Here is a 23,275-nt window from a genome sequence, read left to right as displayed (position 1 = left end):
GATTATAACAACCACTACTATGATTATAACAACCACGACCATGATTATAACAACCACGACTATGATTATAACAAACCACGACTATGATTATAACAAATCAATGACTATGATTATAACAACCACGACTATGATTATAACAACCACTTAATGATTATAACAGACGATATAACAACCACGACCATGATTATAACAACCACGACTATGATTATAACAACCACGACTATGATTATAACAACCACGACCATGATTATAACAACCACGGCCATGATTATAACAACCACGACCATGATTATAACAACCACGGCCATGATTATAACAGCCACGGCCATGATTATAACAACCACGACCATGATTATAACAACCACGACTATGATTATAACAACCACGACTATGATTATAATGTAATGAGACGAATCTCACAAGAAGAGAATTACATATATAGGTAGGAAGTATAGAGAGTAGGAATGTAAAGATAGGAAACTTGGTAGCGTGGCCTGGATGTTATTTGCACAGCGTCACTACGCTTATCTTATCTCGTATGTCAATACACATATATCACTTCTTAAAGGGACAACTTGTTAAACACCTCTTGATACAACTATTTATTACTTCACTCAATGACATGGACACATTAATATCACTATTATATCGGGGTACTAACACATTATGCTTTACGTTACTTGACACTGACTCTCGGACACACCTGAATGAATACACTTCCCACAGTAGGTAACTCACCCTAGGACGTTCTGACAAGACTCACGTGTACCCTGACGTAGGCCCAGTGAGTGCTGGCTGGGCTGCCTCCTATGGGAGAATCTGCTTAGCTGGCGATGCCGTGGTCTGGTCGGGAGGTCTCCCTCCCGACCTGGGGAGGGGACGTGCGTGACTCTGCTTAGTGAACCGAGTGACGACCCGAACGGGAGAGAGATGACAGCAACCAGAATGAGAATCAGTATGACCAGAATCAGAATGATAATGATAATGCCCGTGGACGGGACTGTAGGGCCTTTATATGGGGTCGGCCCAGCCGGCTTCTGACCTCTAACAATTAACACTAAACTGGTTTGATCTGGCTAGCTGTGTGCAGGTGTGGTCCTGGCCAGGTGTCTTGGCTAGGTGCGGTTGTAGGTCACCCGGCTCACGTCATTAGCGGGCGAGGTCAAGTCCCTTGGGTCGACCTGAGGTGTGTCAACCCGGAATGTGGTGGTACCACGAGGTCTGCAGTGCTCTTGCTGTTATATGCGGCATAATTCTGGGCTGTAAGGTTTGGTCTGACAATCACTCATTACAATAACAACCACGACCATGATTACAACAACAACGACTATGATTATAACAACCACGACTATGATTATAACAACCACGACCATGATTATAACAACCACGACTATGATTATAACAACCACGACTATGATTATAACAACCACGACCATGATTATAACAACCATGACTATGATTATAACAACCACGACCATGATTATAACAACCACGCCCATGATTATAACAACCACGACCATGATTATAACAACCACGACCATGATTATAACAACCACGCCCATGATTATAACAACAACGACTATGATTATAACAACCACGACCATGATTATAACAACAACGACTATGATTATAACAACCACGACCATGATTATAACAACCACGACTATGATTATAACAACCGCGACCATGATTATCTTATATACTATAGGACTAGGCGTGTGTCTGTGTGTGTGTCTGTTCTGGGCAGCCGAAACGGCACAATCGTTTTTTATCAAACTTGGTGGAAAAATCGCAAAAAATTCGTAGAGTGGAACAAACCTGGTCCCATGTCGATGGTTTCTTTAGGAAGGCATTAATTAATCATTTTATTTACGCTGGAAAATGATGTCGCTGTACGCTGCCAGCCTCTGCCAGCCTTCCGGCGGTTGCGCGCTAGCCAAGCACGAGCGTTTGAACTTTCACGCTTTGGTAAACTGTAACACCGGACTCGCCACCGGGCAGGAAGGGCCCGCGATCACTTGTGATAACTGTTTGTGGTATATCTTAACTCGTGTGTGTGTTTATGTGCTTACAGTTTATAAACAAGGGCACATAATAGCTAGTGCCTCACCTAAGGCAATAGCGCGAGACGGGTGTGAGGACTAGTTGAGGACTGAGTGAGGGCTGGTGAGGGCCGGTGAAGGGTGTGAGGGCTAGTGACGGGTGTGAGGACTAGTAAGGGCAGGATGAGGACTAGGTGAGGGCTGGGTAAGGACTAGGTTAGGGCTAGTGAGGGGGGGCTAGGATAGGGACTATGGTCTGGATATCGTGAGAGCATAGTCATTTTTCAATTTGTTTGAGTCTACAGTAAAGAAGGGTAACCAAGACGATCCCATAGTGTGTGGAAGGTCCCTATAAACCCTAACAGCTATAGACAACTGGACCGGCTGGCTGGGGAAGTAATCTTTCGGTCAGTCGGTCAGTCAGTGTCCCAAATTAGCTTGATATAAATTACAGGTATTATCTCTAGCCTGATCACAGTTTATCTCGTGAATCTTTGTGACTCTTCACCTCGAGTTCTAATCTCTGTTGTACCCCAGCGAGGAGGATTGTGTGATAACTTTTGTACACGCAACTGTAACTAGGCTGAGTGAGTGAGTGAGTGAGTGAGTGAGTGAGTGATTGAATGAATGCGTGACTGAGTGAGTGAGTGAGTGAGTGATTGAATGAATGCGTGACTGACGGAGTGAGTGAGGGAGTGAGTGAGTGATTGAATGAATGCGTGACTGAGTGAATGAGTGAGTGAGTGAGTGAGTGAGTACCACTGTAACAGAGCTGAACTACGGATGACTAGGGAGAAGGGAGAGTGGCTCCTTTGAAACTCACACACCAGACTTAGGAACACACTGCCAAGCATCTCCCCGGGCACACCATCATCAGTGTTGACTGTTTGACACTCTTGGTAAGCATCAGACTCCAGTGGAAGGTGTGGAGACCTCAGTGGCCAGTCAGCTGCTGCTCGTCATCCAGTGGTTGGTTCACCTGCCAGAGAAAAAGATAACATTAATTGTATTAAGTTGTGTGACCCATGAGACACCCTGTACTGTATACTGCCTAGTTCAGTGTGGGGGACTGCGCCCCAGGCCCACTCCTTCCCTGGCCACACAAGGTGTAGGGGACGGCGCTACAGGGCCACTCCTTCCCTGGCCACACAAGGTGTAGGGCACGGCGCTACAGGGCCACTCCTTCCCTGGCCACACAAGGTGTAGGGGACGGCGCTACAGGGCCACTCCTTCCCTGGCCACACAAGGTGTAGGGCACGGCGCTACAGGCCACTCCTTCCCTGGCCACACAAGGTGTAGGGGACGGCGCTACAGGGCCACTCCTTCCCTGGCCACACAAGGTGTAGGGCACGGCGCTACAGGGCCACTCCTTCCCTGGCCACACAAGGTGTAGGAGACGGCGCTACAGGGCCACTCCTTCACTGGCCACACAGGTGTGGGGACACAGGGCCACTCTTCCCTGGCCACACAGGTGTAGGGGACGGCGCTACAGGGCCACTCCTTCCCTGGCCACACAAGGTGTAGGGGACGGCGCTACAGGGCCACTCCTGGGTGTAGGGGACGGCACAGGGCCACTCCTTCCTGGCCACACAAGGTGTAGGGGACGGCGCTACAGGGCCACTCCTTCCCTGGCCACACAAGGTGGGGACGGCGCTACAGGGCCACTCCTTCCCTGGCCACACAAGGTGTAGGGGACGGCGCTACAGGGCCACTCCTTCCTGGCACACAAGGTGTAGGGACGGCGCTACAGGGCCAAACACAAGGTGTGGGGACTACAGGGCCACTCCTTCCTGGCCACACAAGGTGTAGGGGACAGGGCCACACAGGTGCCACCCCTCCTTCCTGGCCACACAAGGTGTAGGGACGGCGCTGGGGCCACTCCTTCCTGGCCACACAAGGTGTAGGGGACGGCGTGTCCACCTCCTTCCCTGGCCACACAAGGTGTGTAGGGACGGCGCTACAGGGCCACTCCCCTTCTCCACAAGGGGACACTCCTTCCCTGGCCACACAAGGTGTAGGGGACGGCGCTACAGGGCCACTTCTTCCCTGGCCACACACAAGGTGTAGGGGACGGCGTTACAGGGCCACTCCTTCCCTGGCCACACAGGTGTAGGGGACGGCACAGGCCACTCCTTCCTGGCCACACAAGGTGTAGGGGACGGCACAAGGCCACTCCTTCCCCTGGCCACACAGGGTGTAGGGGACGGCGCTACAGGGCCACACCTTCACACAGGGTGTAGGGGACACAGAGCCACTCCTTCCCTGGCCACACAAACGGCACCACAGGGCCACTCCTTCCCTGGCCACACAAGGTGTAGGGGACGGCGCTACAGGGCCACCTTTTCCCTGGCCACACAGGGTGTAGGGGACGGCCTACAGGGCCACTCCCCTGGCCACACAAAGTGTAGAGGACGGCGCTACAGGGCCACTCCCTCACTGGCCACACAAGGTATAGGGGACTGCGCCACAGGGCCACTCCCTCCCTGGCCACACAATTTGTAGGAAACGGTGTCACAGGGCCACTCCCTCCTTGGCCACACAAGGTGTAGGGGACGGCGCTACAGGGCCACTCCGTCGGTCTTAACATCTTTGTGCGACTATTCACAAAACAACGCCATAAGGGATCACCAACTTTGACTGGAGAATACAGGGAAACCGTCGTCATCACCTGTGAGGCGAACAAGAACCAGTTATAACCGGCGTGGCACCCTGAGGGCAGCAGCTGAGTCAGAGGGAGTCGTGTTGTGTGAAACGACGGCCAGTCAGCTGAGGTCTGGCACTGGCAGTCTGGCAGTAAGCCACAGGCCGCCAGGTTGACAACACCCGCGTCGCACCGTCTGCCGATCACTCTCAGCTGGACCCTGGTTGAGCCGCCATCGATTACTGCACCATGCGTTCGGTCAGTTGTTGACGCAAGTAGCGGCTGCAAGCAAGTGTGACGGAAGCATAACCACAGAAGATAAAAAAGACATATTAAGACCATAGAAATATCCTTGCAGTGAGCGTAACCACACGTACCAACAGCATTTAGTAGTGACTCGTAAAAAATGGCTGATAAAAGGCTAGTGAACCAGATCAGTGACTCGGCTGAGCCATTTATCGTCATCAAGGAGAACCAAGAGGTAAGATATTTATAAACCCGTTAACTGTTATCGTCAACACTGAAATAGCTACGTTTTGGTGTCACTCAATTTATACATGTCCGTAGGGGAAGTGGCGTTCTACTTTCAATATCAAACTATATTATCTGTATTTTATAATGTAATGATACTCGTAACTTTGGTTTAAATAGTTACTATAACCATGGTCTGTAATGACGGGAAGATAGCCGTAGTGATTCTGTACTTTCTCAAACTGCACGTATGTCATTGTTACACACCTGAGCTATACACCCCTCATCATTACCTCCCTCACCCCTCATCACTAGCTCCCTCACCCCTCATCATTACCTCCCTCACCCCTCATCACTACCTCCCTCACCCCTCATCACTACCTCCCTCACCCCTCATCACTAGCTCCCTCACCCCTCATCATTACCTCCCTCACCCCTCATCACTACCTCCCTCACACCTCATCATTACCTCCCTCACCCCTCATCATTACCTCCCTCACCCCTCATCATGACCTCCCTCACCCCTCATCACTACCTCCCTCACCCCTCATCACTACCTCCCTCACCCCTCATCACTACCTCCCTCACCCCTCATCACTACCTCCCTCATCCTCATCACTAGCTCCATCACCCCTCATCCTAGGCTCCAAGCCATCATGCATCAGTGAAACAATAGGACTAGGCTAGGTGTAAGGGGGAGGGGAGACATGACTAGACTAGGTGTAAGGGGGAGGCGGGACATGACTAGGCTAGGTGTAAGGGGGAGGGGAGACATGACTAGACTAGGTGTAAGGGGGAGGCGGGACATGACTAGACTTGGTGTAAGGGGAGGCGGAGGGGTGCGGACATGACCAGGAATGGTGTGATAAAATTAGTACAGTATCAAGTTCAGGGTAACAACCGAATCGGGAGGTTGCATGACACAATGGCATTAGTAGCGGCAGTAGTGACATATGAGCATCATCAGTAGTCAATAAACCTGAAGGTGAGCGACACATCCCGCTTCCCTGTGTAGTGTGTGCCGAGGCCCAAGCTCAGAGCGCGACCGTCATATGAGGACTTCTCCTTTAAGTTGCCCTCCTTCCTATCTTGCGTCATCTCGTTAAACAAACATACTGTGGTTGTCCGTAATTCTTGCCTTAAAGTTTCTCAGAATGTATAAACAAGTCTGGTTTGGGCCGTTCATTTAACAACTGTCTTTTCTGGCGTCCCCATAGTGAAGGGGTTAAGAGTCAATTCCTCTGATGAATGTTACAGTACAGGTGTAATAATAATAATAATAATAATAATAGTAATAATAATAATAATAATAATAATAATAATAATAATAATAATAATAATAATTATAATAATAATAATAATAATAAACGGTTTATTAATCGAGTTGCAGCCGGTGGATGAAAATATACAAGCTTACATGTGACTTAGACATAATGATATACATTCAATACATTTACAGGGCTGTACAGTACATAAATCAGGAGTTGTTTATTATTTTAACAATAGATGGGATGGTGCTGTTCTTATATCTATCGGTGCGGGCTGTTATGGACTGAATTTCGCTGTAGTGGAGGACTGCGCGAGGTGGGCGGGGGACTGCCGGTGGCAGTAGGTGGAGATGACGAGGAAGGTGCAGTAGTCCACTGCCAAACGTTGCTAGTGCGTGGTGGTGGTCACTGTGGGATGGCATTCCCAGGGTGGAGAGAGTGTTGTTGTAGCCCAAGTAGCCTGCGCCGAGCATGATTCTGTAGGCTCTCTTCTGTACCTTCTCTAGCTGACGTTGTTGGGTAGAGTTGAGAGAAGACGACCAGGCTGGTGACGCATACGTTAATTTGGGGAGAATAAAGGCGTTGTAGATGGTCCTCAGCTCTGGCATGGGTGCCCCAAGTGCCCCGAGTCGTCGTAGCATGTAGAGTCGGTATGAGGCTGCCTTGTAGTATAGCATAGGTGTAATATACCCTAATACACAGTTAAGGCACAGTGTATTGAATATCAGGTGGTGGTATGACGGCCTAGTTAAAGTTGAGAGAGCATTAACAAATATTCAAAGATAAACAATGGGGTTCAATGAGAATACGACGCAACTACACCTTGTCCTAAATGATTACCTGGGGTGCGAGTTAAGAGTGAATGTTGGAGATTACTCTGGCGCAGATGCGTATGTTCTGGTGTGCATATATATATTTTGTACCGTGTTTTTTTTTACATTTTGTGGTAGGTATGGGGTGGTGAGGATCGATCTACGCCAAGTTCTCCCTGTGACCACTTTTGTTGAGCTATAGGTGCTAGAATATTAAGGTTGTTTATGACAATTTACTGAAGGTTCTCTGAGAGGCTCCTGGTGCACCCAAGGTTTTTATTTATGACTCAATAAATATACATCCAGAGAGTGTGCGTCTGAACTGTTGTCATCTCGGGAGTGGGAATATATCTCTGTAACTGTTGTAGTGTTCACTGTTGCTTCGGCGCCTCAGTATGATCTTCACAAGCAGTATATAGGAATCTTTTGGACCCTGATACCTTTTCCTTTAGGTTAACCCTTAAAAACCCGCTAACTTTACTTCATCCTCATTGCCACTTGTTGGTCGGTCATTCTCCGTTACACACTATTGGGAAGTATTGCTCACTTTGCTTACATAGAGCTACGCTGCCTTACAACTCACAAGACTTCATAAAGAATCTCTTCCACCTCTTAAACACAACTTTTCAAGGCCTGGAGGCTCCTTGACAACAAAAGTTATCGTCAGCAAAGTGAACCAGTGTGTGTGTAAACTTAATGCACATTATACAGACTATCGGACCTCCTGGAGCGGTCAGTGAAGGTCGTGTCGTTTATCATACAGACAACCGTGGTCAAGTTGGCTGTCTCCTGCCAGCCAAGACAACAACTGGCAGTGTAGGCAACTCGTCCCCGGTAACCGAAATCGCACCACACTGAAAAGGTTCTGGGCATGGACAGTTCGATAAATAATCTAATCAAACATAATGTAATCTTTTGTTCCAAGGGGGTAATCTCAGCATGCCTCAAGCCTTCATGGTGTGTTGACCGAACTGTGCACATCACATACCATGACTCATCTTTGTTTTTGTTTTTCTCTAGCAATACCGACATACTGATTGGTCGACGGCCATCTGTATTGCCTATAAGTGCAATAAGACTGCAGAGACTAATCCTTTACGCAGCTTTATGTCTCCTATTCCTCCCACTAATGAGAATAAAATATCGTCTTCGAATTGAGATGTAAAATCCATATTGTAGGTGTTTGTTGCTGTATGTAAAATGTAGCGTGAGAAAGTGCGTTTACATAAGCACGGGGCCGGGGACACAATGTTGCTACCTCACGCCCTAAACTGGTCAGCTGCCAATTGTAAAAATACTTACTTTGTTAGATAAACTATTTGGACTATAAATGTTCCCCTCTTCTGTTACATTAATTCTATACAGTGTAGTTAAGGCTGAGTGTAGTACAGTAATGCCACAGACACTAGACGAGCCTCGTACCATTAGTGTTACTCAATTCAATTCAATTTCAATTGTTTATTCCTTGATAGAGGAAGCGGGATCCTAGTGCTGTCACTAGGTACCCCTGTACAATGACACCAGAAGCATCTGGCAAGTGTGACAAGTATATACAGTATAAATATTATAAAGGGGCTTACTAAAGCCTAAGGAAGGAAGGATATTCCTTTAACACATAATCAATGTTATTTACATAATATCTGGCCAGTATGGGGAGGATCATCGTGTCTCCGTCAGGGGGTCGTGGAGTGGTGGTCCAGCAGGCGTTGTGTGTGGGGACATTTTAGGAGGTAGTGGATAAGGGTGCTGCTGTCGGGTCTTCTGCATAATGCACAAGAGCGTTGCTCAGGGGATGCGGGGATACCAATCTCCCAAGCAAAGTCATACCCAATGATGATACAGGCAGTAGTGTTATTCATGGGAACAACGTCAACACCAAGTTAATATTCTTTACTTGCTTCGATATCTGTTGTAAGACAAGAAATATGTATTTTTTTTTGCAGTGTTCAGATAAGAATGCCTGATACATATTACCACAGGTCAGTGTTCCAGTTCTATCACCACCCGCTCTCACACCACTCCCATACAGTGGGTCCCTGTCACACGTCCAGCAAGAAATGTCTATAATTCACTGTTTGTGCTACGATACTAAACTGAAAATTATATTCTACTTTACTTAATCAGTGTTAGGAGCATTTACCCGGGTAATTGTTTAGTGTTTGCGTAGGATTTGTAGAACTTATATATTTGTTTAATTTAGAATGTTCACGGATTTTGGGTACAAGTGTGTGTGTGCAGGGCAGGATAAGGGTCTCGTGAGGCCTTGGGTTAATAAGTTCAGTATATGGCCTAATATGTATGGAAACATGAATGTATATTATATATGTATGGATATATGCTTGTATGTATATTTTAAAGCTTTATGGCTTGTTTGTTAGGGCTATGAATCGCTGTAAACACTAGCTTATTTCCATGTATATAATCATGGCAGTAATTGATTTATAGTTTATATAGCTATAACAACCTCTTCACTCTATATACACTATCATTAGCAAGTGTCATCAGTTATAAACTTCAATATTATGAGTAATTTATCACTCGAAAATCAGACACTCACTCTCAGCTGAAAGACCGTCAACAAACTCCCGTCTCCAGCGACTGAGAAGCTCCAAACCTTCATACTTTGGCCAATAGCATCAGACTTATGTTACCAAGAGCCAATCACAGCTCGAGAAGTCTTCTCCTATTGCCAACCCCAAGGTGGGAATACTCTCTTGCCCACGGCGTTAAATTTGAACATCAGCGGCGCAAAATATAAACAGTAATGAGATCTAAAATATTGATCGCCAGCCAGAAAACCTCTCTAGTACTGAATTTCAACTCGCCCGCCAGGATTTTTTATTGCATGTGGCGACCGGACTTGCTAGTTTGTGTTAGTCTAAGAGACCTATTAGAGAAAGGACTTATAATTTTGTAACTAATTTTGTGGGCCTTTTAATCTAGTGGGCCTGGGGCATCAACCCCATTAGTAATTCGCCCCTGTGTATGTGTGTGTGTGTGTGTATGTGTGTGTGTATGTGTGTGTGTGTGTGTGTGTATGTGTGTGTGTGCAGGCGAAAAGGAATTACGAGCCTTAGAAACCGCTGCAGACGACAAAAGTTCCTGATACAAGGAACATTACTGCAATTTATGGGATGAATGAGGTCGTGCGGAGTGGTAATGGTCTGGAGTTGTATACCATCGTTCAGGCTGTGGTTCTTCAATAAGTAAGAATAAGATTTTGAGTCATAAGAGAAGTGATGGAGACCAAGATGTCGTGGAGATAATGAAGAATGTTTAGAAGCGACACGACCCCACTGATGCCTGCAGGAGCGTATGTGTTGGGACCGCTGTATTATCTGTCAAGAGTACAGGAAAGAAGCATTTCATAAAGTAGTAACAAAATGTATAATAAAAAATAGACTCTTATGGTTCTTGCTAAGTTTGACTACTGCACACACTAGTTACACGGGTGACCAATGTGAGCGACTGGTTGTAGGAGACGCATTATATCACTTTTTACTGTTTGATACACCTCCAAACAGAGTAACCAAAGATGTGACTACGGACACCACCCGGGAATGCAAGACTCGGTCAGTTTCACATTGATAACTTCGTGGATGAACGGTTGATTAGGAAACCTGACAGGTCAACAAAGATCAAGTTCCATTATCGAATGAAGAAAAATCAACCACATACAAAATGGCCTTTCATGCCATCACAGCTGCGACGCTACATTGTACACATTCGGGGGCACACAAAAAGAGCAATGTGGATTACTGTATATTGAGTAGAAATCTAAAAATGTTGAAACATCTGGAAAAAGCTCACCTAATCGAAGAAACTATCAGGGGAGTAGAAAATTCCTTTGCAATGTGTAAAGTCAATACCGATTCTATTGATGATAGCAGCCGTAGGTTCTTCACTAAAACCAGACACTTTGAATACTTTCCATTAACGAGTGATGCATTATAACACACTAAACGCGCTCTCTATCAGGTAACTATGGGAACAAGCCTGCAGTAGTTCTCCAGATCCCTGTGATGCAACGACACATCTCAGCTGGCCCACTGCTGACCACTGTGGAAGTAATGCCACCATGTTGCTAGAAACAAACTCCGCTTGTGTGAGTTGCCACAGTACAGTGTTTGTCTTCCCCTGGCTGCCGTGATCATGACGACCCATGTATGAATGATGAAACAATTATGAATCTCTGATAATCTATAGTTCATTACGTCTTATGTTTCTTTAATGATGCGTAAATGATGAATGGTTATGATACAGTTGCTCTTCCTGTACGTTAATTCAATATTCTATGACGTTTACCGTAATATTAGTAAATTATTAAACCTTAGGAAATCCTTTACTGTCGAGCTTTCAGTTATTTTCTATTAAATGGTAAATATATTGTGCATACATTGGAGAATTATCTTATTATATTCATTTATGTTTTTAAACAAATCATAAACAATTGATCAACCATTTTGTAACTTCCCAGTTTTTTCTTTATATGAGAGTATTTATTGTATTGTCTTTGTATTATTCATTCTTGTTATTTTGTACGGCAGATATAAACCAATTTCTACCTATTAAAAGAAAGAAAAATAAAATGGTATCACACTCCATGGCAGCCATCTCGACATTCTGTAGTTTGGGTTTAGAATTCACCTTGGCAGAATGTGTACACGTGTGTTGAGCTGAAGGAAGGCAAAACTATCAACAAACTTGCAAGTGTATTGATCAGTGAGCCTTCCCAACGAAAAATACCGATCTTTCCTCAAAAATATCCCCCATTACGTAATGATCATGTGTAAGAACGACCTGGTAGTCTATGTAACCTCAGTAAAACAAGGTACTGTAATATGATCCATTGTACCGACTCGACCTGTGCCTGTCTCTCTCTCTCCCCCTCGGCGCCTCTTTCAACACTGGCCAGGTCCCGCTCTGGCTCCTGAGATATACCATAAGTCCGCCATAACGCCACTGTGGAATTCATGCCTGCCTTGGTGACTCATGCATTAAGACACGGAACAATGCAGCCACGGTTGCTTAAGACTCGGAACAATGCAGCCACGGTTACTTAAGACACGGAACAATACAGACCCGTGAACCTGCAGCATTTATGAACAGAAGAAAAATACATCAATATTTACTGCATCTGGTTCAGGAGTCAGAGTTTCAAGGTTCTTGGTTCAGGAGGAATGACTGTATCGTCACCAAGTCCCCTCCTAGCACCCAACCACTGTGAACTTGAATCACACGAGATTGAGTCAATGAATGAGATCAAGGAAATGCTTAAATGGTCCAACGAAGCACTTCCTTCAGGTGCTTCAATGATTCAACCTCACGTGATTCGATTTCACACTGTGGTTGGTTTCTGGAAGGGGTTAGGTTCTAGGCTGGGTTGTATTAGGTTAGGTTAGGTTATCAAGTATTAGGGAAGGTATAAATATGCTTAAGTATCAGGTAAGCTGTAAGTATAGGCTATATTACAGCGTCACCCTCTAATTACACCACAATGACGCAATAACACCCTCTCACCACACCACAATGACGCAATAACACCCTCTCATCACACCACAATGATGCAATAACACCCTCTCATCACACCACAATGATGCAATAACACCCTCTCATCACACCACAATGATGCAATAACACCCTCTCACCACACCACAATGACGCAAGTTCACCCTCTCACCGCACCACAATGGCGCAAGTTCACCCTCTACCCACACCACAATGACGCAAGTTCACCCTCTCACCACACCACAATGATGCAAGTTCACCCTCTACCCACACCACAATGACGCAAGTTCACCCTCTCACCACACCACAATGACGCAAGTTCACCCTCTCACCACACCACAATGACGTAAGTTCACCCTCTCACCACACCACAATGATGCAAGTTCACTCTCTCACCACACCACAATGACGCAAGTTCACCCTCTACCCACACCACAATGACGCAAGTTCACCCTCTCACCCACACCACAATGATGCAAGTTCACCCTACCCACACCACAATGACGCAAGTTCACCCTCTCACCACACCACAATGATGCAACACCCTCTCACCACCACACCACAATGACGCAAGTTCACCCTCTACCCACACCACAATGACGCAAGCAATCTCACCTCACCACACACAATGACGCAAACCCTCTCACACCCTCTCACCACACCACAATGACGCAAGTTCACCTCTCACCACACCACAATGACGCAAGTTCACCCTCACCACACCACAATGATGCAAGTTCACCCTCTCATCACACCACAATGATGCAATAACACCCTCTCACCACACCACAATGACGCAAGTTCACCCTCTCACCGCACCACAATGGCGCAAGTTCACCCTCTACCCACACCACAATGACGCAAGTTCACCCTCTCACCACACCACAATGATGCAAGTTCACCCTCTACCCACACCACAATGACGCAAGTTCACCCTCTCACCACACCACAATGACGCAAGTTCACCCTCTCACCACACCACAATGACGTAAGTTCACCCTCTCACCACACCACAATGATGCAAGTTCACTCTCTCACCACACCACCGATCACCAAGTACTACTCTAAGAATTCCTAAACTTAAACCAAACCTTAGTTTTATTTTTGCTTAAATACTAAAACTTTTATTTCCGTGTTGTTGTTATGATGATGTAGATAATTATAACAGGAATAAGGAAAGACTTGGTTGTGTGTTGTGTTGTGTTGTGTTGTGTGTACGGTACCAGATGTGGCTGTGTTGACTCTATGGCCAAGGCTCCGCTGAGGATGTTGTATGGTTCTGTGTGAGGGTATGTTTGTCACACACTGAATACTCCGACAAGTGGGGTAATAAACCTCCTTTTCAGCTGAGTGTTATGACTGTTAGCCGCTGTATGGGGTGACTCAGTGTTGCCTTCACCAGAGACAGTTAGAGGGCATAACGAACCACCAACAGGCGTGACATTCATAGATGGTCTCATAAGATTTCTCCGGCTACAACACTCTGGTTCCCCCTGTACTAGACCAACTACCCAACACACACTAATAACGTTATCTGCCTGAGTGCAGGAGGCAATGATATTGGCCGGTGTAGGAGTGAGGAGCTTCTTGATAAGTTCAAGGCAGCTATAGAACGTGTTAGGTCTAAGGGAGGGATCCCTATCATATGTGGTGTACTGCCTAGAAGGAGAGTTGGCAATGATTGGTTGTCAAGGGCAGTTGGTGTCAACGGAAGTCTTGACAGATATTGTAAGTCAATATTAGTCCCATCCATTGACAACTGGGACACCTTCTACGGCAGAAGGGACCTTTATGCTAGGGATGGGGTACACTTGTCTAGGGCTGGGGTGGCAACCCTGGCTGGCTCTCTCGAAAGGGCAGTCCAAAAGATGTCGAAGTCTTTAAACTGCCAGGGGAACATAAAGGCACGGGGGTGGAGGAGACTGCAGTGGGAGCGGGTAAACAAAGTGAAAGGTTACAGGGAAATAGTGTTAGGAATGATGACAAAACTAAATTAGGCAGGGAGTTAAAATCTAAACGCGACAAAGAGAGGACTCCGAACACGACTAACTTAAATGTCTACTACGCAAACAGTAGAAGTATGAGAACCAAAATGGATGAAATCAGGGCCTTGGTATGTACCGAAAAAATCGATATAATAGCATTCACTGAAACATGGATCAACCTAGACTCACGTGAGTTACCGGTCGAATACCAAATTGCAGGATACAAATTATTCCATACCGATAGGCAGACTAAAAAAGGAGGCGGAGTAGCAATCTATGTCAGGGATAATCTGAAGTGTGAAATAAATAAGAGAATAAAAACTGAACTGAATACAGAAACAATTTGGATAGAATTAATCGACGGCAGGGAAAAATATATATAGACCTCCTAATCTTGATAGAGTTAATGAGCGACTTATTTGGGATGAAATGCGCAGGGCTTCCATACATAGCAAAGTCTGTATAGTAGGCGACTTTAACCTTGGCCAAATAGATTGGATCGACCTTACGGGTAACTCAGAATCAGAGGATTTTCTCGAGACGATCCAGGACTGTTTTCTAAGCCAACATATAAACGAACCCACCCGGGGTAATAATATACTCGATTTAGTTCTGTTAAAGTTTAACAGAACTAAATCGAGTATATTATTACCCTGGGTGGCACAGTGGCTCTAGTAGTGTGGCACAGTGGCTCTAGTAGTGTGGCACCGTGGCTCTAGTAGTGTGGCACAGTGGCTCTAGTAGTGTGGCACGGTGGCTCTAGTAGTGTGGCACAGTGGCTCTAGTAGTGTGGCACGGTGGCTCTAGTAGTGTGGCACAGTGGCTCTAGTAGTGTGGCACAGTGGCTCTAGTAGTGTGGCACAGTGGCTCTAGTAGTGTGGCACCGTGGCTCTAGTAGTGTGGCACAGTGGCTCTAGTAGTGTGGCACGGTGGCTCTAGTAGTGTGGCACAGTGGCTCTAGTAGTGTGGCACGGTGGCTCTAGTAGTGTGGCACAGTGGCTCTAGTAGTGTGGCACCGTTGCTCTGGTAGTGTGGCTAATATAGTGAACTAGTTGATAGGGCTGTTTGCTTTTACTTGTGTTTGCTAGAATTAGTTTACATGTATCAATATTCCAAATAGTTGTCAGGTGTATAATGATCGCAGGTGTATAATGATCGCAGGTGTTTAGTGATCGCAAGTGTATAATGATCGCAGGTGTATAATGATCGCAGGTGTTTAGTGACCGCAGGTGTATAATGATCGCAGGTGTATAATGATCGCAGGTGTTTAGTGACCGCAGGTGTATAATGAACGTGGGTGTATAGTGATCGCAGGTGTTTAGTGATCGCAAAGTGTTTAGTGATCGCAAGTGTATAATGATCGCAGGTGTATAATGATCCCAGGTGTATAGTGATCGCAGGTGTATAATGATCGCAGGTGTATAATGATCGCAGATGTATAATGATCGCAGGTGTATAATGATCGCAGGTGTATAATGAACGCAGGTGTATAATGATCGCAGGTGTTTAGTGATTGCAAGTGTATAATGAACGTGGGTGTATAGTGATCGCAGGTGTTTAGTGATTGCAAGTGTATAATGAACGTGGGTGTATAGTGATCGCAGGTGTTTAGTGATCGCAAGTGTATAATGAACGTGGGTGTATAATGATCGCAGGTGTTTAGTGATCGCAAGTGTATAATGATCGCAGGTGTATAATGATCGCAGGTGTTTAGTGATCGCAAGTGTATAATGAACGTGGGTGTATAATGATCGCAGGTGTTTAGTGACCGCAGGTGTATAATGATCAGGTGTATAATGATCGCAGGTGTATAATGATCGCAGGTGTATAATGAACGCAGGTGTATAATGATCGCAGGTGTTTAGTGATCGCAAGTGTATAATGAACGTGGGTGTATAACGATCGCAGGTGTTTAGTGATCGCAAGTGTATAATGAACGTGGGTGTATAACGATCGCAGGTGTTTAGTGACCGCAGGTGTATAATGATCGCAGGTGATAGAATGATCGCAGGTGTATAATGAACGCAGGTGTATAATTATCGCAGGTGTTTAGTGATCGCAAGTGTATAATGAACGTGGGTGTATAGTGATCGCAGGTGTTTAGTGATCGCAAGTGTATAATGAACGTGGGTGTATAATGATCGCAGGTGTTTAGTGATCGCAAGTGTATAATGATCGCAGGTGTATAGTGATCGCAGGTGTATAATGATCGCAGGTGTATAATGATCGCAGGTGTATAATGATCCCAGGTGTATGATGATCGCGGGTGTATAATGATCGCGGGTGTATAATGATCGCAGGTGTATAATGATCGCAGGTGTTGGCATCCTCGTCAGGGGGTAATCTTTTTCTAAATCAATCCAACTCAACTTGACCTTCCAACAAGATAAGAGAGACTCACCAGCGTCGTGTCTCAACTAAACATTATCTTCCACTCCTCTCGTGTTTTACTCCCGAGTACAATAACAGTCACTCCATAGATTAACTTTTACTCCCTGGCTCTGTGGATTCTAATATAAACACAGCCTCTCTCGCCGTCTTGGTAAGGTTGGTAAGCATTTGTCATGACGTTATTTCTCTTATTTTCGGTTTGGTTAGATTAAGATAACAGGGTGAAGGATGCCACCATAGTTTTGTAAGGAACCCCTCCCACCCACCCCCCAGTGTAGCCTCCCTCCGTTGTGTTGGTTCTGTATGATAACTTAGCGAGTGTGTAAGTACTCCCCCTTGAGAACAACAACAGTTTGACTGGATTCCAACCACGACGTAATCTCATCTCACGTGATCTATGGGAGTAGAATCCAAACGTGACGTGAGATAAGAGTTTTAGGGTGTTTATCGCAATAGTGACTAATAATGGTGTGGTAAGTGCCCAGTTATCACTTGGCACTGTCTTACGTCATCACGAGAAGCTTCCGATAAGTTGTGTAATCTGGAATGTTGTTATTGATTGGTGGAGTGACGTCACCGGCCGGGAAATAAGGTCGCGGATGACTTAAATCTTTCTCTAGTGATGCGCTTTCGTTTTTATTATTATTTTCGAGGTGGGATCTGATCGGGAGAAGTCGGTTAGAGATATTTATAGTGTTAAATATTGTCTATGTTAAATTATTGGTTAATTTTATCTTCACAAATCGTCCATAGCAGTAATGTTAAATTGTCCTTATTTTTTAAAACCGTTCCAATACTTTTCGTTATTTCATCAAGTGTCATCAGCCCATAGTGCTTGACCCAGAGTAAGCTTCACACACCAATCATGAGAGGTGTTACAAATGAGCGGCATCAGTTCAGCCAATCAGTGTCGAGATGAGATACACAATAGGTTCTCGTCCCCTCCCAAGTGCCTATACACCTGCGATAACCTCATCACACACACACAGGAAGGCGTTGTATTGAGGTCAGGTCTTGGCTGTGACCTCTGACCTTAAGTAGCGCCATTGTTACGTCTCTGAAGCTTCACTCTTGCACTAACACGGGTGGGGGAGGGTTCAGCTGGGTGGTTATCGAAAATGTAATATTTTCTTATAAATTCCTGAACACCTAACCTAAGCTAACCTAACCTGACACAGTAAGAATGGGCGGTGAGCCAATACTGCACCACAACGCAGAAGGTGGTGGCAGTAGCGTGTAGGGGTGGCGGGCGCATGATCCAACTCGGTGACTGCAGGTGTTGCCGCGTCAGGAACACTGAGTATTGACCCCTGTCTGTCCTTACACCGCTCGTGGGTGGGTGTGCGTGACGAGTCCCATCATGGAACATATCTTCGTCATGTCACGCACCACCAACACGCGAGGGACGTCACTACAAGCCTTTGCCATAAACACATGATCTGAATCGGTAATTATCCCCCCACACACACTCATCATTCTGTCAATTAATGTAATTTGCTGACAAGAGCCATGACCCTTCAGGCACTTACGTCTTTAATGCATCAGTCAGGAACCCAAGCATATGAACTCAGCAAGCTTCCCTATGGGGCGATGTAAACACACTTCAATTATGAGGCTGTAGTGAAGGTTCTCTGTCCTTGTCTTATGGGGGGTGTACCGTACTGGAGGTGTGTCCCCCTTGCCTGACATGATACTGCCGCAGATCGTAACCTTCCTTAGAAATATTTCTCGTTACCCCTTGTTAAAATTAAGTCTTAAAGTAGATTCGTAACACTTTTTTATTTTCAAAACAAATTCACAGTTATAGCACAACGACACGCTTACAAGTGACGTAGATTTACTCAATAATGTAACCAATCAAGCAGGGACTTTTTTCCTGTTTTTGATCGACAGTGTTCGTGAAAAGAGGAACTTGTCTTAAAATGGTCCCACACACACGTCATCACTTATATCTAGGCGGTCTCTGGCTTTTCATTTGATGTGAAGGATCGATGACACACTTGCCTCGCATAAGTACTGTATACTGTACGTTGCTAATGGCACGAGGACCTCCAGAGCTCTCCTCGCTAATTGTGGGAACGTTTTGAGCTGAGCACACCAGTAGAGGTCCAGCTGCATTGATGTAAACACCATCCGGATTCTTTCGTTAGTCTGCAGTTCAACAAGATCATCTTTGGTTATATCACTGTCGTCAGGAACCCAGACTGAAAATAAATGACTGCCGAACCCATTTGTGTACCACAGAAACACCTTCCTGGGAGATGTAGTTATGGCAGGGATAGATCACCTCCTGCAAGTGTTCTTTCACCTCAGTCACGACGGACATGTTCCGTACCCCGCCGTACCCCGCCGTACCCCAGATAAGGAACAGAGGAACACTGGGGCGAGGAACTGACATAAAGATTGGGAAACTGGGCAACACTTTTCACCAGAAAATTCCATTACTCTTTAATGCAGTATTATACTCACGCATTTTTGTATAGTAAAAAAGTATTTACTATTGACTTCAGAATATCTCCTAATATAAATTGTGCATGGCATCAAAATGGCCTCCAAATGCCCATGATATTGGTCAGATTTCCCTCCAAAAATTCTGGGAGGCTGCGCTCGCCATGTTCCCCCTCCCACAACATCTTGGACCCCTCCTTTTGATATTCGTGGGTCCGCCCCTGCACAATCAATCAATCATCTATTTAGTTTGTATTATTATGTTATGATCACCAAACTCATTTACTTCTCATCAATTTACCTGACACAGAAGAGAGAGACGCCCCGTGTAACAGTATGGTTGGTGGTGTCAGTGGTCGCTACTTTACTGGGGTCCAGCCTGCCAGGGGGTTACTGCCTTGGCGTCATCAACACACCGCAAGAGGTCAGTACTATCACCTCTCCCCTCCCTGTACCCAGACACCCTTCAGGAAACACTAACTAAACTTATCTCTCTCTCTCTCTCTCTCTCTTGCTTTCTCCCCCCGTCTCTCTCTCTCTCTCTTTTTAACCCCCCTCTCTCTTCAGGTCATCACAACACACCTCCATAGAATGTCTCATAGATAACTCCCCCCCCCCGCTAGATATATGCCCTACAATAATCTGTTTCTATATATAAATATCATAAACATATTGAGACATAACACAGGTTTTTCGTCTCTAGGTTAACAAATCTGTGTATATTACTTTAGTGAATAGAACAATATGTATTAATAAGGATTTTGTGGAGGAGTTTTGCCATTTATTTATAATTTATTGGTGTGTGTGTGCTTGTGTGGTGTAATTTCAGATAATACGGTCGTGGGTGAGGACCGTGGTGTGGGAGAGCTATGGTAAACGCTTCACACACACCGAGGAGATGACATTGTGGGCCTTGATCGTGTCTATATTCGTGGGAGGAGCCATCATTGGAGCATCATTCGGGACTAAACTCGCTGATAAGATTGGAAGGTATGGAAATATATCTTTTAAACAATCAATTAAGGAGTTATTTATCTAAGGGTTGGTTGTTTCTGTATCTGCAGCTTTAATTCTTCATATTTGTCAATTATAACTAATCTGTTGGTTAAATTTTTGTGCTCTCTACCTACCTACTATATTTGTCAGTAACCAAACAGCATCTGGTTAAGCCACGCTGAGAAACTCTTACCAAGTGTTCTATTTTGAGAGGACTGTTGAGTTCAATTTACACCTATCATATAGATTCTCCCACAATTCAGGTTGGGTTGGGTTGGGTTAGGTTGGGTTGGGTTGGGTTGGGTTGGGTTGGGTTGGGTTGGGTTGGGCTAGGTTGGGTTGGGTTGGGTTGGGTTAGGTTGGGTTGGGTTAGGTTGGCTTGGGTTGGGTTGGGTTAGGTTGGGCTGGGTTGGGCTAGGTTGGCTTGGGTTGGGTTGGGTTGGGTTGGGCTAGGTTGGGCTAGGTTGGCTTGGGTTGGGTTGGGTTGGGTTGGGCTAGGTTGGGCTAGGTTGGCTTGGGTTGGGTTGGGTTGGGTTAGGTTGGGCTAGGTTGGCTTGGGTTGGGTTGGGTTTCTAGGACTGCTGACAACACAACACACCACTTCCACCTATCCCCCAAATAACTTGCATCAATGTGTCCCGCCAACAGACGCCTCGCCTTGCTGGTCAACCACTGGCTGTGTCTGTGCTCCGGCTTCATACTCATTTCCTGCAAGATGCTCGGGTCGATGGAAATGTTAATCCTTGGTCGTTTCATATCTGGTTTATGTACAGGTAAGAGACCTCACTCATTAGGCATACTAGAATTACCTGAGTTATTATTCATATTTCAGGTATTTACTCTCATTAGAATTACTTTATTATCGTAAAAATTATTCTAAGTTTATCTATTTATATATTTTAGTCTAATATGTTTACGTGTATATAATTGTCGTTTGGGATTATATGTGGTTTAATATATTATGTTTTTTTCCTCCACTATTTCTAAACATTTTATATAATGTCAATAATATCCTCTATAGTGGGACATTTTACTCTTGTTATATGTAACTGGATCCTTTCGTGAGGAGATTTGAATCGTCTATTGGATACATTGTGACTGTCTTTCGTCTGTTTATGTTTATATTTCCAGCTAAGAAAACATCCATCTTCAGTCCTTTTAATGTCTCTATAAAACGCCAGGAAAAAAAACCATGTATTTTTTTTTTAAATTCTACGAGTATTTTGATGTTTATATGAGTGTGTAGATGTAAATGTTTATAGTATATATACACCATGTCCACTATGTCAGTCCCATGTTCACTATGTCAGTCCCATGTTCACTATGTCAGTCCCATGTCCACTATGTCAGAAGAAATGTCTCAACGAAAAGTGTTGTTTCAGCTTCAATCGTGTTAAAAAAATATATATTACTACACAGTTATGAGAATCTGTATATATTTCAGGAAGGTGTGTGTGCGTGTGTGCGTGTGTGTGTGTGTGTGTGTGTGTGTGTGTGTGTGTGTGTAATAATAATAATAATAATAATTAACGGTTTATTGAAAGAGCTTGGCAGCCAGAAGGCTGAAAATATACAGTTACATATTTGGGGAATGGGTTACGAATTACTGTACAAATAATATACAAGTAACATAAGTGACACAAATAAGACATATAATAACTAGATGGGAAAAGCTCAAACTACAGTTCATTTCAACATAGTGACAGTGCAGGGTAGTGTTTACTGGGAGTGAATACACTGGTTTATTACAAGTTATTGATAATTTTACAATGGTTGGGACTGGGCTGTTCTTATAGCGATCAGTTCGTGCACGTATGGGCTGGATGCGGTTGTGGTGTCGAACAGCAATTCTCGGACTAGGGATCTCAGGTGGTAGTAGGAGCCGGTGTCGAGGATGGTGTAGAAGCTTCTTGCCAAATTTGCAGATGTGGTTGTGGTGATGGTCAGTGAGAGTCGAAAGGGTCAGTGTGTTGAGCGCTTCTTGATATGTGGAGTAGGAAGGGGAGAGAATAATCTTGCATGCCCTCTTTTGCACTTTTTCTAGGTGTTTACGTTGTGTGGCATTTAGGGAGGAAGACCAGGTGGGGGAGGCATAGGTGAGCTTGGGAAGTATGAATGTTGTGTAAACACTGAGGAGCTCGGGTGCAGGAACTCTGAGGGACTTGAGTCGGCGGAGGAGGTGGAGACGGAAACTGGAGGATTTGACAACTTCACTGACGTGTGGTTTCCAATTTAGTTTGTTGTCTATGGTGACGCCGAGGAGCTTCGTGGAATCTACAACCTGGAGTGTGTTCGGACCTAGAGTAATGGAAGGAGGTGGGACAATGTCGGAGGAGAGGTTGATGTGCATAACCATGGTCTTGGTATGGTTGATGGTGACATGGTTGTTGGTGGCCCAGTTTTGGAGACTGTTCAATAAATCCTGAAGGGCGGTATAGTTGGGAGCAGAATTGTTGACGCTGATCCCAATGGTGGAGTCGTCGACATATTTCCAGCGAGCAGGGGTTTCTCTTAGGGCATCATTGATGAGCATAAGGAAGCAGAGTGGGTCCCATCTTGGTGCCTTGGGGACGCCACAGGTGAGTGACTGAAAGGTGGAGACAGCCCTCGGAAGCGTACAGCTTGGCGTCGGTCACTGAGGAAGTCTGTAAGCCATGGTATAAGACTTCTCCGAAGACCGAGGTCAATAGCTTTGTTGATGATTATATTGTGG

The 23,275-nt window shown here is 45.2% G+C and overlaps 1 protein-coding gene across 1 annotated transcript in view; it reads left to right on the top strand.

Annotated features, from left to right (window-relative positions):
- Window positions 1–4,694: 4,694 nt before the first annotated feature.
- Window positions 4,695–23,275, top strand: part of LOC121860130 (solute carrier family 2, facilitated glucose transporter member 1-like) — a gene marked incomplete at its 5' end in the record, with an annotated part of 38,242 nt that continues 19,661 nt past the window's right edge. Inside the window, 4 exon segments of the mRNA XM_042357163.1 lie at window positions 4,695–5,164; window positions 19,877–19,990; window positions 20,396–20,556; window positions 21,211–21,335. Coding sequence (XP_042213097.1) covers window positions 5,090–5,164; window positions 19,877–19,990; window positions 20,396–20,556; window positions 21,211–21,335 — 475 coding nt within the window.

The sequence above is a fragment of the Homarus americanus genome, unplaced genomic scaffold, assembly GCF_018991925.1.
Source record: "Homarus americanus isolate GMGI-L3 unplaced genomic scaffold, GMGI_Hamer_2.0 scaffold5831, whole genome shotgun sequence".
Lineage (NCBI taxonomy): Eukaryota > Metazoa > Arthropoda > Malacostraca > Decapoda > Nephropidae > Homarus > Homarus americanus.
Note: the sequence above shows the minus strand (reverse complement) of the source record. Positions and strands in the feature narration are given on the sequence as shown.